Source organism: Neolamprologus multifasciatus, chromosome 14 (genome assembly GCF_963576455.1).
Source record: "Neolamprologus multifasciatus chromosome 14, fNeoMul1.2, whole genome shotgun sequence".
Taxonomy (NCBI): Eukaryota; Metazoa; Chordata; class Actinopteri; order Cichliformes; family Cichlidae; genus Neolamprologus; species Neolamprologus multifasciatus.
Window position 1 is genome coordinate 17,386,081 of NC_140452.1, and position 15,765 is coordinate 17,401,845.

Consider the following 15,765-nt stretch of genomic DNA (forward strand, 5'->3'; position numbering starts at 1 on the left):
CCCCTTTAAGTCAACATTCTTCCAGTGGCTGCCCCTCATAAAAAGATTTCAACAGGAGTTGGGCGGGGCTTAAGTTGGGTGCTGAGTTGACACATATGAAAGCTATATAGTCTCTCTGAAGTCATAAAGAGCCAAGAGTAGAAAAAAACTGCCTGAACCAGAGTGTTTAGAGCAGGGATGTCACACTGAACTTACATGGGTTTGACCAGTGAAACTACAGGAACTGCAGGAAAAGTTCCAGGAGCTCCTCACCTGGATTGTCCTGTAATTATAAAATATAACGTTTTGTTCATTCTCAGTAGAGGATAAGCCTTGAAGTGGGGTGACGCGGTGCAGCTGTTATAAATGACTCCAATAACTCCAGCTGTGCTTATCGTGTCTGTTTAAATCTTTGTTGCTTTCCATCAGTTGCATTTGTTGTTCAACAGTTCTCTTTGTATCCAACATCATTTAACATAAATCACAAACCGTTTGCTCTTTCTGACCAACAACACCTCACGCTAATTACGTCCGTCTACCTTTAATGCTGCACCATGAAAAACACAAAAGTGACCCCTAGTGGTACACATAAGCTAACAACACGAAATGGCTCCTACAGTGGACCCACTGTAAAACAAAACAGGTATTTCCGTAGTATAGTTGTGCATCACGTAATTACCTTGGTGTAGTGTGAATGACAGTGGTGGGGGGTTGGGAGTCTTTTTTAGTAGGAATAGCTTTAAAATCTTTGCTGGGACGATTCTGGGCCCCAGGCCTTATGTTTGACACCCTTGGTTTAGAGCATAAATAACTTTTATCTGTCTCACACTTGGTCTTTTGCGCCCTACTTCAGTTCTGTCTGTGACAAGGTGTTTTATCTCCTCCCTTGAAATAAATCTGTCCCTGTTTGATATGAGGATCTGTCGCAGCAGCAGCGCATGCAGCAGAAGCGCATGCAGCAGCAGCGCATGCATACATGCATAATACATAATACATAATACATAATACATGCATGCTAATACATGCATGCGCATGTATTAGCATGCATGTAATACATGCATGCGCAGCGCATGTATTGGTGAATTTAAAGGAAAACTATATATGCCAGTAAAAAATCTACCGTCTGCACGAATATCAGGGAAGTAGTGTTTAAAGTGCAGCATCTGGTCAGAGAAGCTGCTTCACCCAAACCTGCAGCACTGGGTGAGATTAGGGTCGGATCAATTTCCCACCACAAACAAACCGCTGGAGAGTTTGTTTGACTTGGACTGAGACTGCTTCCTCTTGCTGTGGCTGTGATAATCCACACCTGGGATCGATTGCTCGAAGAAACTGTACAAAGGGGGAGAAGAAAAGATTTACAGATTTGAAACATTCAGTTTTCTCTCTGTGTTTGCGGCAGTGCTGCTAAACTACTGAAACAGCCTTTTAAACAAGCTTTGATTTCACCTTAGCTACACCAAAACTGAGGGAGATACAGACACACAGCAGTTTGTTTGTTCTTGTTACTGTGGGTTATTTCTATTTATAGTTTGAATCGTGGTTCATTCTGAGTTTTTCTGACCTAAATAGACTGGCCCCGTGGGTTCCTGTGCCCAGTGGAGCATTTAGCCGAGCAGGTTGTGTTGTAGTCTGTGCGTGTGATTTTGTGTATTTTTGTATGAGGGCGTTGTGGTAAAACTGGTCATTAAAATGTCCATCTTCTCCGCTCAGCTGCGTGGGCGCCTCCTCCAGGTTGTACGTACAGAACAAAATGTGTGTGTACGTGCGAGCGTGTGTGTTATCTTTTTACCAAGACTGCATTTAAGTCTGAGTCAGCACACGCAATGTTTTAGTCATCTTCCGACAAACCTCACTCAGTGAGCAAATAGACCTAAAGTTTTCTTTTTTTATTCGTACTGATTTTTCACCCATTTTTGTTGTTTTTTTACGATCAATGATCTGCTATGATTAAAGCTGATTAAGCTAACAATGTGGTGGAAACATTTAATCTCAGTGTTCATGGTTCTTTGTTTTCTCTTTATGAGAAACCACAAAACGTCTTGTAAAGAGTTTCAATTTACTGGGAAACGCGACCACGTGCGCTGAGCTGTAGAGACGGGAGATGCAGTGATATGAGATGTTGTTATGGGCCTTTTGACAGAAAATAAAAACAGCATAATTAGTAAGCAGCTGATATTGTTTTTGTTCGTGTCAGATCAATAATGAAGAGCTGACAGATTTAAAACAAGTCTGTTATCGTCTGTGTTTCTGTCCTTGACTTTGGCCTCTCTGGTGCACAGGGACGGTCGGCTGCAGCCTATCTGAAGATGTCTGATAATGGGGAGGTCGAGGACAAGCCCCCAGCTCCGCCCATGAGGAACACCAGCACCATGATTGGCTCCTGCAACAAGGACCCCGTCCCCCTCAACCATGGCTCCAAGCCCCTCCCTCCAAACCCGGAGGACAAGAAGAAGAAAGACCGCTCCATTCGATTCATCCTGACAGGAGGAGGCGATAAAAGTGAGTCGTGATGCCGCAGGGTGCATGTGTGCAAACTAAATAAACATCTACTGATATTAACAACAAATTAAACCCATAAGCTAACATATTCATCCCTGAAATAGAAGCTGGGTCATAAATATCTGTGAGAATCCATCAGACGCTGAGACCTTTTTCTTGATCCACAGCTGATACTGAGTAACAGCTCATCAGCTTTAATCCTGTAAAATCCTTAAAGAAGTTGACCTTTGACCCCCAACAGGTGCTGGAGTTAAAATGTCGACTAACACAACGCTGTAAAGGATCAGCTAACTCCAATTTGTCAAATGTAGACGAAGCAAATAAAACAAGTTTGAAACAAAATAGAAGTCCAATGAACGGACACCACAGAGCTGAGCAGCATCAGTTTGTTGCTTTCTTAAAATTACAGATAACGTTGTCACATGACTCTATGCAGTCAGGTGAAAAACTAAGCACATCCTGCTTCCATTAAAGGGTAAATAGCAGCCAGGTGCTACTAATAAAATGCACCTGATTAACTGATCATCAGCACGTTTGAGGACCTCTATAAAAGCATTCAGCTGTGTAAACACAACACCACAGTGTTCTCAGGAGTGGACACCCCACCAAAGTCCCCCCAAAATCAGACCCTACTGACAGAAGGTTCAGTTTTATTTATGTAGCGCCAACAGTTGCCTCAAGGTGCTATATGATGTAAGGTAAAGACCCTACAATGATGCAAAGAAAACCCCAATAAACATATGACTGCCTACGAGTAAGCGCTTTGGCGACAGTGGGAAGAAAAAACTTCCATTTAACAGGAAGAAACCTCCAGCACAGAGGTAGGAAACTCGGATGATCTGATATCGTCGTGTTGGTGTTATTCCCAGATCATCATGAAAATGTTGTTCCAGGTTCAACATCGCAAGTGACCAATCACATTGTTCTGACGTTATTCTTTTGCGCTCCAAGCCATTCGTGCATTTATGAAATTCCAATGTTGCAAGGACAATATCAATTCTGCTTACCGTTTATTAAAGGGTCAGGGTCTGTTGATCGGCGGACAGAGGCGGTTTCTCGCAGCTTAAGTACAGTTTTTTGTTTTACGGCGGTTTTTCCCGAAGTCGCAAAAGTATGACGTCACAACATTCTGATTGGTCACTTGCAACATTGATCCTGGAACAACATTTAGTATGATGATCTGGGAACAACACCAACACGACGATATCAGATCGTGCAGGGAACTCCAGGCCTCGAGTGCCAGTGTCCTGCAGGTTTTAGATGTGTCCTTGATCCATCACAGCTGATTCAAATGGCTAAATTAGCTCCTCAACATGTATGAAGTTCTCCAGAGGCCTGGTAATGAACTAATCATTTGATTTAGGTGTGGTGACCCAGGGTGAGATCTAAAACCTGCAGGACACCTGCTCTCGAGGACTAACGTTCCCTACCCCTGCTCCAGCAGAACCAGGCTCAGAAAAGGGGCGGTCATCTGCCGCAACCGGGCCTGGCTAACGACGGGTTTCTCAAGGCAAAGCCGGGTCTCCTTTTCAGTGATCGTGGCCTCCAAAGCTGCAAACAGGCTACAGTTATTACACTTATTGTTACTACTAAAGGAAACTAAACATCTCACTCACAAAGCAGGAAAGTGCAGGAGGGAGAGGTGAAGAGGCCATGCCGCTAGCAAGTCGGCTACGAGCTAAGCTAAGCTAAGCTAGTGAATCCTTAAAGATGAAGTGAGTGAATACTGTGAAAATAACTAGCGGGTGAAGCATCAGCCCTCAGAGAAACTGCAGAAACTCCAAGAGCTCCACCTCAGACTCTACAGGTCTCAGTTAGCATGTTAAAGGTTAAAATTCACGACAGTACAATTAGAAAAACACCAAACGGGTAGAACAATGTTTGGAAGAGAAAGCCTCTTCTCTCTAATAAGAACATGGCGGCATGGCATGCAAAGTTACATCTACTCAAACTAAAAGACTCGGAACAGGGACTAAAGTGGAGATTTGAATGCACAGCTACACATTTCGGAGAAAACCACTGCAGTGATGGGGGGTGATGATTTGGGCGGTCACTGAGTCGACCGTGAGCTCCCCTGTATAACAAAATATTCCAGAGTCAAATATGAGGCCATGTGTTAAAGTTTGGCAAATGTTCAATTGTGCAACAGAACATTGATCCCAATGTTGGTTGTTTGTTACTCGTCTGCTTCTGGTTCTTTTTAGATCAGCAGTAAAGTATATTTTTCTCCACCTAAACAAACTGTTGTGCATCTGTGGAGGAAAAACTGTTTTTGTTGATGCGCTTCACGTGCCCACACTTGGACACAGATTACCCATGATGCTTTGCAGGAAGCTGGTGGTCCTGCGTCAGTGTGAGTCCATCCAGAGGAATCTGCTGTGTGTGATTCTCACTGGAGTTATGATTTCCCAGAAGATCTTCACACTCTTTCCAACATACGGCGTCTCAGAGACACTCTGTTTCTGTACTTTTCTCTCCGTCTCCTCCTGATTTTCTCTCCCGTGTTTTGCATGAACTTTTGTCCCACTGTTTCTTTCTTTTCAGTGATCCTCTCTGGATTTAAGATCTTTTCAGGAATTTTAATGAACCTGAATCTCTTTGTTCCCCTCATGAAGGGCTGCATTTAGGATTTTCTGTTAGAGCCGGGATCATTATCGAAATGGTGCAACCAGCATCTCTGATACTCCTCTGCAGCCCTTCAACGCCAAGTTTTTGGGTCTGCCGCTCTTTAGTGTCTATTTATTCTAAACGGAAATAAATCCTGGGATAATTCAGAGTCCTTAAGGTGGAAAACTGTTCTGTATTTTATTACAACACTTTAAAAAAATCAATCAGTGTATTTGTTTTTTGTTCCTTTGTCATTCAGCCTATAAGAGGAAGGAGCGCCCAGAGATCTCTCTGCCGTCAGACTTCGAACACACCATCCATGTCGGCTTTGATGCTGTTACCGGGGAGTTCACTGTAAGTGTGTGTGTGTGTGCGTGTCTGTGTCTGTGTGTCTCCTCTCCTGTGTATAGAAAGACAATTATCAGATTCAACCACAGTGTGTTTTGTGGTATTTGGTATTTATTTTTACATACTTTAATTGCTTACCAAAGGACCCGTGCTCATTGTGTGTGTGTGTGTGTGTGTGTGTGTGTGTGTGTGTGTGTGTGTGTGTGTGCGCGCATCTGTGAAACAGCTCCTAACAGACACAAATGCTTGGCAAATGAACCTTTTTAAATAATCACTTCAGACAAAGACGCCTTGTTTCACTGACTCACTCAGTCCGCCTGACCAGCTTCTTTTAGCTGGGAGTTAACTGTGTGTGTGTGTGTGTGTGTGTGTGTGTGTGTGTGTGTGTGTCTGTCTGTCTGTCTGTCTGTCTGTCTGTCTGTCTGTCTGTGTCTGTCTGTGTGGTTTCCAGGTTTCCACACATCTACATGCAGATGAACATTCCTGCTCAAATTGATGTAATCTAAATATAATTCAGACAGTAAATACACGAATGGATGGATGGATGGATATGAGACATGATGGAACAGGAAGTGGAAGAGTGTGTGCAATGGATTGATTCTGACAGATGAGTAGAGAGAGAGACAGAAAACACGGAGATGTGACCCAGATCTGTGGCTGAAGTACAAATATGACAAGACTTCCTTGCTAGGACTCGAAGAAGTGTGTGTGTGTGATCCTTACTGTAGTCATGGACTGTATGTAAAAGCAGGACGTCACTCGATGGATGGACTTCACATTTTGAAGCCTCAGCTTTGGTATACTGGCTGCGATACGTTATCAGCTAATGCTAAGTTTAGTTTAAGCTGCATTCACATCCACAACGCCGCTTTAAAATTGCTGAATGAGCTTGAATGTTTCAGCCCGTTTAGGGAACACTCTCGTGCAGAGGGCCGTGTTTTTCACATTAGTTGATGTTTCACAGAGATACAAACTTATAATGGGAGCAGATGTTCTGTGAGCAGCAAATCCAGTTTAATGCTACAACTCTGAGAATAACAAGGGTTTCAGTATTTCACTGTTAGTGTCATTTTTCATACACAGAGTTTGCTCTTTGCTGTGTTATTTGTGTTGTTAATGTTGCCATTAACAAAGGTAAACTACAATAATACAGTTCACATAGAAATAAATGAATAAAATATTGATATTTTTTATCTGTGTGTGTGCAGGGGATGCCGGAGCAGTGGGCTCGGCTTCTGCAGACATCCAACATCACCAAGCTGGAGCAGAAGAAGAACCCTCAGGCCGTCCTCGATGTTTTAAAGTTCTACGACTCGAAAGAAACGACCAACAGCCAGAAGTACATGAGCTTCAGTGGTAAGACCCGCCCCCTCGCTGTGCTCCCATCGCCTATGTGCATTCACAATGACGTTCAGTTCACATTAAACAAAGTTCAAACAATGAGCCTCAACTTTGTGTTTGTGTTGTGTTTCCTTCAGATAAAACTGCTGACGCCTTCAGCTCCTCCACCACAACGGTGAGACCTCTTCAGTCACAGCGTTATTCTCTCACACAGCCACATACAGACAGCACTGTGAGGAAGGCTTCCTCTCATTATTAGCTGTGTCTGCATGTTTTCCACCAATTTAGCCGTTACCTAAGCCAATAGCAGGTAACAGGTCAGGTCATTTTCTGAAACTGCATTTTACACCCTGCTGTTTAAAATGAATTCAATAAATGTTTCTACTTCACTCATTTTTACACTTTACACAGTTTCATGTTGGATTTTATTCATATTTTATTTAGCTGTGTTTGAGCCGGCTGTGGGAGAGTTGAAGATGTTAACTGGGATGTTCATGAGTAAAATTAGGACAAAATTAGAGAGGCGAGGCTGAGCTGGTTTGGGCGTGTACAGAGGGTTAAACTGGGATAAACTGGACAAAGGATGACGAGGATGGAGCTGCCAGGCAGGAGGAAACGAGGAAGAGGTTTGTGGATGTAGTGAAGGAGGCTGGTGTGATAGAGGAGGATGCAGGAACAGGCAGATGAGCCACTGTGGCGCCCCCTACAGGAAGCAGGCAAATGTATTTTTCAGCGCTTTCTTCTATATATTCAGGTTTTTACATATTTTATTTAGATTTTTTTTAGAAAGTTATTGATTTCATCTTATTTAACTAAGTGCTTTTCTTTTGAGCAGTTTTTGATTGAAATATATTTTACTGAGTTAGTCTACTTTACTTTGTTTTCTTGTTAGGTAATAGTATAAACAAATAAATGCTTTTTTCTGAGCATCTTATGGCACAGGTGTCCTTCCTGGTTTCAAATACAGAGCCAGCGTTATTGCTGGACGACAGACTCGAGCTTTAAGCGGAGAGATTCTTGTTGAATGAATGAGGATGTTTTGTTTTTGTCGCAGTGTGTGTTTATGCTTTCTGAAAGACACATTTAAACCCAAATGTAAAGGTGAGAATAAGAGACGGAGGGAGGAGGATGATGGCACTCCTCTTCCTCCCGCTCTCTCTCTCTCTCTCCCTCTCTCTGCATTGTGAATCAGCATCTTTTCCTCCTTTCACCGTTTCCCTGTCTCTGCAGCTTGGCCACCAGCCGAGCGTCAGACTATCAGCGAGAGACAGAGAGGAAGAGAGGGATAGAAAGGTAGGATGTGTGGCATGTAGTGGCGTCAGAAGCCAGATGTGACCTGAGCTTTCAGACAGCAGTGATGATGAGAGGAGGGAAAACAGGGTGGAAAGACAGAGCGGGAGGCTGAAATCAGAGAAGAAGGAGGAGAGCTAAAGACGGGCCGGAGGACTCCTCTGTATGATGAGACAGTGAAGCAGTAGAGGAAGTGGCAGGAAATTCAGGAAGCGATGATGGGTCTGGTATCGTTCGTGGCTCATGTGACCATGATGTCACTGAGGCTCCGCCCTCTCTCTCCCTGTGACATCACGCAGAGCTCCAAGGCCGTGTCCGAGACACCCGCCATAGCAACTGTATCTGAGGATGAGGACGAAGACGAGGCCGAGCCCCCTCCGGTGATCGCCCCCCGACCGGAGCACACCAAATCAGTAAGAACACAAACGCTGTCGCCTTTCTGCCACTGCACATACGAGCTTAACACACACACACACACACGTCAGGTATTCATATCTTATGGGGACATCTCATTGACATAATGTTTTCTCTAGCCGCTTACCGCAACCCTAACCATCAAAAACCCTAACCCTTACCCTAAACCTAACCATAACCCAATTGTAACCCTGACACTAAAACCACATTTTGAGCCTTCAAACTTATGGGGACCTGGATTTTGTTGGTCCACACAACTATAGTAAACTTCCAATTTTTGGTCCCCACAAAGATGTGAAAACCCACCACACATACACACTGATCCTCACAAACACACACACCCAGTGTCCTCACCTGTCAGTCCAGGTAAGCCCACTCACTCCTGTTTGCCTTCACTGGACACATACAACTTCACGTCTCCTGCTCTGTAGTTTTATTCTTGGAATTTACCAGAATTATTTTTTAAACAGATTTTTTTCTGATGAGAGTTTGCGTTAAAAAACAAAGATGGTGGGAATGAAAGATTATTAAAATGAATGTTTAACAGGCATCAAAGACAATGACAACTTTTTACTGTCACTGTTGTTGTCAGGCAACATTGTTTCATCTCATCCTACACACACACACACATTGTTGCTTCTCACTCAGACAGTTTGCGGTTGAGAGGCTGTTTCCACGGCGCCACTGCAGTTTCCTCGGTGATGAGTCTCATGCACCTGACTCTCACCATCCCTCTCTCTCTCTCTCTCACACACTCACTCACACACACACACACACACACACACACACACACACACACACACACACTGTTGTGTGTTTGCCTCAGTTAAACTCATTACTTTTACTTTAGATTCACTCTCCAGTGTTTTTATGGCTTACAGACAATCAGCCTTTATTTAAACCGTGTCTCACTGATGTCCACGTCTCTGTTCCAGAGGTCTGTGGACAAAAAGAGATGAACAGATAACAAAAGCTGTTTTAATGTCTTTAAACGTCTATTTGGCACCACAGATAAAAACAGGAGTGACTTTTTTCATCTTTCAGATTTACACTCGCTCGGTGATCGAGCCCCTCCCTCCTCCTCCCACGAAAGATGCTGCGACCTCACCCATCTCTCCACCGACCGCCGCCGCCGCCGCCACCCCCGCCCAACCTGCAGAAGCAGCTCCCAGCAGCCCTCCCAGTGCTAGCCCCGCCCCTGGTCCTTCCTTGCCCCACCCACAGGACAAAGCCAGGAAGAAGAAGATGTCTGACGAGGAGATCCTGGAGAAGCTACGTAAGGCTCATTCAGACACTCAGAGAACGCTAACACGACAAATCTGACCCCGGTAACGGTTACTGTGCTGAGGTGGAGATTCAGCCCTGACTGACGGAGCTGTGCTGAGATTTGGGCAACAGCTGTAACTCCACACAGTAATGGCTGTGAGGGCTCATGACTCACACCTGCTAAGTTATTTTTATAGATTATGTTTAGATTTGAATTTTCTGTTATGTCTGGTTTCAGTTAGTTTCCAGAGTGAGATTTCATTTCAGTTTAGTTGAAAGCTCTTTAGTTTTGATGAGTTTGAGAACAGAAAAGCTTTAAAAACACAGCCCACAGATAAACGTGGTGACAGCGAGTGAGCCTGCGAGCCTCTTCAGCTGCATCCTGTTGCTTGGACTCGGCATAAGCTCCGTGTCGGTGTCACCCACCTAGCTTTGAGGTGGCGTCAAAGATTTTGTGTAAAAGAGCAGCATGCTGTTTCTGTAGCGCTTTAAAGTTGTGCCGGCGGCGCTGGATTGTTGTTTCTGGACTCAGTTTGTTGTCCCTTCGTGCTGTGAGTTTGACATAACTGTCGTTCCCTAAAAAGTTTGCTCAGACATTTATCTCCAGCACAAACTGAGGTCCAGCAATTTGTAGAAATTAATATAAAAAAGGTCATTTTCTTCATCCCACCGTCGTACAGATAAATGAAGAACAGAAGCTCGGACTCAGAGTGGCTGCAGAGCTTTGTCTGATCATGCTTAAAGAGCATTTTTGTTTTGGTAATAAAAATAAGCAAATAATGGAAACAAATGTATCTAAGTTTGTGCTGTAACTTCATAAGAGCAACAAAAACATGTGATCAGAATACAAAGTTAAGGCATCGAGTAATTGTGAAGAATCCACTGCAGAATAATCACACGTGGTAAAATATCTGGATCGTAACTTTCAGGAATGTTGACCGGCTCAGATTCCATTAACAGGCTTTGTCACCTTCATTAAAAGCCTCAAATATGTTTAATGTGTGTGCAGGTCGCTGACCTCTGACAGAGACAGATTACCACTCGGACAAAGGGGCAGATCCCCAGAGAGCTGGAGTCAGGCAGAGAGCCTTTTAGGGTTCTTTAATGTGTACATTAAAAAATGTTTCTACATTTTCAAAAGACATTTTGAAAATGTAGAAACATTTTTTAAATGGTTTGAATGCTTTAGAAATAAGCTGATTGAATGAAATCATAATGACGTAGGCTGCAGGTCGACAAGGAGGAAGCATAAAGAGAGAAAAGCTGCCACAGTCCTGGATGCTAATGCTGCTAGCCAGAGGTCACAGGGCGATGAGCAATGGTGACGGAGCAGCAGTGCGAGGGAAGGTCACTGCACCCTCTGACATCTGCTGTGGAGGAAAAAGGTTCCTGATTACGGATTCACATTCAGCATTTTCCAAACAAATACGGCTCAGAGTGTCTGATGCTTCCAGCTGAGGGGAGGGGTCCTTTTTAAACATGTTCAGAGTGAGCTCGCCTGAACAGCCTGAAGTGGACGTTAACTTGATCAATGAAAGTCGGTGCTGTAGATCAGACGGCAGTTTTATTAAGACATAAATGTTTGTTTGACTCTAAGTTGTGCATACTTTACTGTATGTGTCAGATATGGACGCTAACAGAGAAGCGGTGTGAATCTCAGCGTGAACTCTGCAGTCAGGAAGTGCAGGCTCAGTGTGCAGGTTTGAGTCTGAGGCCTGTGGTCCTGATAATCCATCCATATTCTGATGTACCTGCTGCAGAACGCAGAGTCTCCGTGAGCTAATTTTAGCTTCTCTTAGTCGTGACAGGACATTTCATCGCTTTATCTGCATGCACAGCTTCCCTCAGAGAGCAGGCTTTGAGTTTATTTTGGGCTCGTCTCTCTGCTGATTTCAGCAAACCGATTCTTATTTTCACGTTTAACATCATTTACGAGTAAGACATCAGCGTAGCAGCATAAAAACCACCTTTTTTCCACGTGTGTCTGTGGGCAGCTTGTTTTCTGCTTCATTTGCTCAGACTTTCCATCGCCATGAAAGATTTTGCTTTTTGCTTGAAGGTCTGCAGTCTGTGAAGCAAAGTGAAAGAACTTATATAACATTATCACTTCTTGCTAACTAAAATATCCGCCTGCGCTCGCTCGCTGTTCCTGTGAAAAACGTTATTACGGCAAGTACAAATCTTCATATTCTGGTTCCACCGCCCCCTGCGTGACCCCACAGAGCTGTGCGGATATACTAACAATAAAAGATCCCGGTTTGGTTTTTCTAGGAAATGATCCACAGATATGAACGGATATTTGAACTTTCCTGCAGACTCGCAGATATTCTCCGCTGACTCTGGCAGCTGACATGAGCCAGATGAGAGTAAGACTCAAACACAGGAGATTTTATTCTATTTTTTACTTGATTTAAAGGTTTTTAGGCTTCCTGGGAAGGGGCACGTCCCACATTTTTAACTCAAGGGTCTGTGAGGTTTTTCTATTAAAAAGGAAGGTTAATAATAACTCACTGGTTTTTATCTCCTGAAGCTACGAGGACTCAAATATCCTAAATAAATATTCATTAAAACACATTTCATCGCCCCCCCTGTAACGCCTGTAACTCTGAACATAATAATAGCATTAATCTGAAAGAAATCAGGTGATTCTGAGTCAGGTGGGAGGCACTGATTGATTTTTTTTGACCTGTGACCCTGATCGTAGGCTGCACCTGTCAGATTAAAATCTGAAAGACTAAAATGAAAAAAAGGAGAATTAATGGAGAAAATAAAGCTCTACTTAAATAAACCAGCACATTAAAGCATCTCATCTCTGCTCAGAAGTGTAGTACTTTAAAGTAATTATGTAATAATTATTATTTAAAGTGAGCACAGTTTTAAAGCTTTCTTCGCTGCAGTGAAATGTTTGAATGTTTGAATGTTTGAATAAGAGCCTGTATATATTTCTTGAACCATGCCACGCGCCTGTCCAGATGTGCTCAGGTCTCCCTCTGCTGGTAAGACCAGGATACTGCTCGTCTGTCTGCCTCTTCTGATCAACAGACCTGATATCCTCTGTCCCGCCCCCAGTTGTCCAATCCTCACATCTGATTGGCTGTCCTATCTTTCCATCGTTTCCTAAAAGAGTGACTTAAAGTTTTGTCCTGTAATTCTGAACTGCAGGCAGAGCTTCTCTTTGTTTCTGTCTCTTCCATCCTGACTTTACAGCTCTGACCTTTTTCACGTCCTGTTTTATCTCTGACCCGCCCATCGCTCGTTACTGCTCTCCACCTCTCTTCTCTCTGCTCTTCCTCCCAGTCAGCATGCTGCATCGACCTCAGTGTGATGAACGTAGAGTAGAACTAGGATGGATAGAAAGACACGCGACTCTTCTATCCATCCAAATTCAGTGATTCTGTAAATCAGCATATAAAATATTTCAGCTCTCAGTGAGGGCCTGATTTTTATTTTTATTTATTATCATTTTTTTTCCTGCAGATCCTTAAAGCTGCTGTGATAAAAGTTTTTTCTCTTCTTTCTTTGTCCTTCCTCTAACTCAGGGACGATCGTCAGTGTGGGCGACCCCAAGAAGAAATATACACGATTTGAGAAGATCGGACAGGGGTGAGTCCAAAATCTGCCATCTGTGTTTGAAACATGAATCTTAGCATGTACACAATAAATATTCATACAGTACAATCTGTACGTGATGGTGTTGAATGACTATAAACTGTACCTAAATGATGGATGTTCCCCTGTGGACTCCATTGGTCTTAATATTGACGCTTTGTCGGCCACCATGTTGGATTTCTGGAGCAGGAGGTGACCATTGCTGTGTCCCAATTCCCAGGCCGCATCCTTCGGAGGCCGCATTTGAAGGCCAATTACGTAACAGCCAAGCGATGAAGGCTGTCCGCATTTGAAGACTCCGACAAATGCGTCCTTCATTTCCCCAGATTTGAAGGACGGGTCGGGCGTATCCTTCGTGGTCCAACCAACCCAGAATTCATAGCACAGCCCAGCCAATAACAGTTCCCAACAATGGCGGCAGCTACTCAGTTTTAATATGACTCTTTCTGGGTCACAAAATAAACTCTTAAGATATTTTCAGGCGAGAATGTAGCTGTGTAAACTTCAAATATCATATAATTGCAAAAGTCCTCCGACGTTTTCGGAGACGTCTGTTACCCATCAGCTCGATAGCTGACCGGGGCTCAAGGCTCACTAGAGCCGGCGAGAACACCGGATCCCGGCTTCATCATTTTCAGACCCCCGCTGTCCTTCGATACTCAGGTGAAACATGATATATAAGTCACTTAGATAACTTAAAACTGAGTAAATCGGTTTGGCTGAGATTGAAGTTCTAGTTTTCACACAGCTGAATAAATGTCACACAGAAAACTGAATAAACAGAAATGATTTAATCATGATAGAATTTACTCGTGTCCTGATATATTTTAGATAGCAAGGAGCAGACGGCCGAGTTAATTAAACTCCACGAGAGCTGGTGACGCAAATCTGAAGGTTAGACAGTCCAATTTCACAGCCTCGCACTTCCGGCCTGCTCGGTCTTTGAAGGACTCGGCCCACATAGACCGAGCTCGCTGCTTTTGTGTTTTAAGTCACCAAACTTCATCACAGTGAATCGCTGATGATGTGGAAACGAGGCCAGCTCCAAAACAAAAAGCAAAACAACCAAATGTTTCGCTTTAAAACGTAAAACGATTATTTGCTATTTTTCCATCGTTGTCTCTCCTGCTGCACTTCAGCTTCCTTTGGTGAAACATCTGTGTCTTCATTATTTTAAAATGTCACTAAAGCAGATTCAGAAGGTATAAATGTAAAGTGATATTAACTGCCAATGGACGTTTGTGATTTAAAGACTAAATTTAAAGGTCATAAAAGGCAGCAGAGGCTCAGCTGTAATGTTTGAAAGCTGCTGTTTTAACAAAGACAAAAACTTTCCTGCCGTCATGAAGAAGATAAAAAAGAAGGATTTATGAGCTCACAAAGTCCTGCTGTGTGATGTTTAACTGAGGATCTCTGCTGTCTGTTTCAGGGCGTCTGGGACGGTGTACACAGCTATCGACGTCGCCACAGGACAGGAGGTACTTATTTGTCCTCAGCATGATTTTCTTCTCCTCTTCACATTTCTCTGTTCTTTCAGATACAAAGGAAATGCTGACCATTATTAAAATCCAGCAAGTAGCTGCTGAGACATTTGATGTGCACAGTAAAGGTGGGAAACACGACGTCCCACCAAAACGTCCACGTTTGGACAAGAATCGAGATAAAAGATTTCACCTCCAACTATTCGTGGCTTTACCAACATTTTGTATGGAGTGTTTTCTTGCTCAGACGTAACGATATAGGGACTTACAGGATGCACAGATATACATGCAGATGTTTAATGTGTAAATCAGCTCCACCTGAAGCAAACAGAAGGAAAACTAAACCACTGTGTGATGTTAATCTACACCAGGGGTGTCAAACATAAGGCCCGGGGGACAGACAGCCCGCCAAAGACTCCAATCTGGCCCACTGAACGGAAAATGTAAAGTGGACATAAATTTTAACTTTAACCTGTAACTTTATACTTTTTACATTTTTATGACCTCCCCCCCCCGTCCATACAACACCAAAGTAAATAAGTAATAAAAAAAGATTCAATAATAACAAATCTGCACAGTGAGCTAATAAATGTATTTTTCTAATTGTACACAATTTTTGCTCCCAGCCCGAAGCAGCATTTGTTCATCATGAAGAAAAACTGAGATGCGGTGTTGAAATTACACAGATTTTTTTTATTTGAGACTATCTCAGGGATTAAATGTGTAGTTAAACTTCTGTACACTGACCGAAAGACGACTTTCTCTGGTCTGGCCCACTAAGATCAAAGCGAGCTGTACGTGGCTCACAGTGTAGAAGGAGTTTGACCTCCCTGATCGACACACTTTGGCTTCTTTATGGTGAACAAGCAGTAAAACTGCTCTTTCTATTGTTTCATCTCTCTTAAAAAACAGCCTTCCACAGTAGGTG

The 15,765-nt window shown here is 43.3% G+C and overlaps 1 protein-coding gene across 9 annotated transcripts in view; it reads left to right on the forward strand.

The window, feature by feature from the left end:
- The window catches only part of pak1 (p21 protein (Cdc42/Rac)-activated kinase 1), a 76,105-nt gene that overhangs the window by 44,882 nt on the left and 15,458 nt on the right, over positions 1 to 15,765 (forward strand). For 4 of the 9 annotated variants that reach the window (XM_085183901.1, XM_085183902.1, XM_085183900.1 and 1 more), the window contains 10 exons: positions 2,262 to 2,481; positions 5,348 to 5,442; positions 6,645 to 6,792; positions 6,915 to 6,952; positions 8,008 to 8,070; positions 8,367 to 8,480; positions 9,526 to 9,757; positions 12,720 to 12,743; positions 13,287 to 13,350; positions 14,786 to 14,834. In XM_085183901.1, coding sequence (XP_085040027.1) covers positions 2,289 to 2,481; positions 5,348 to 5,442; positions 6,645 to 6,792; positions 6,915 to 6,952; positions 8,008 to 8,070; positions 8,367 to 8,480; positions 9,526 to 9,757; positions 12,720 to 12,743; positions 13,287 to 13,350; positions 14,786 to 14,834 — 1,020 coding nt within the window. In that variant the 5' untranslated portion in view covers positions 2,262 to 2,288. The remainder of the gene's footprint in view (positions 1 to 2,261; positions 2,482 to 5,347; positions 5,443 to 6,644; positions 6,793 to 6,914; positions 6,953 to 8,007; positions 8,071 to 8,366; positions 8,481 to 9,525; positions 9,758 to 12,719; positions 12,744 to 13,286; positions 13,351 to 14,785; positions 14,835 to 15,765) is intronic. The other 5 variants (XM_085183903.1, XM_085183906.1, XM_085183904.1 and 2 more) reach the window with 3 other exon arrangements.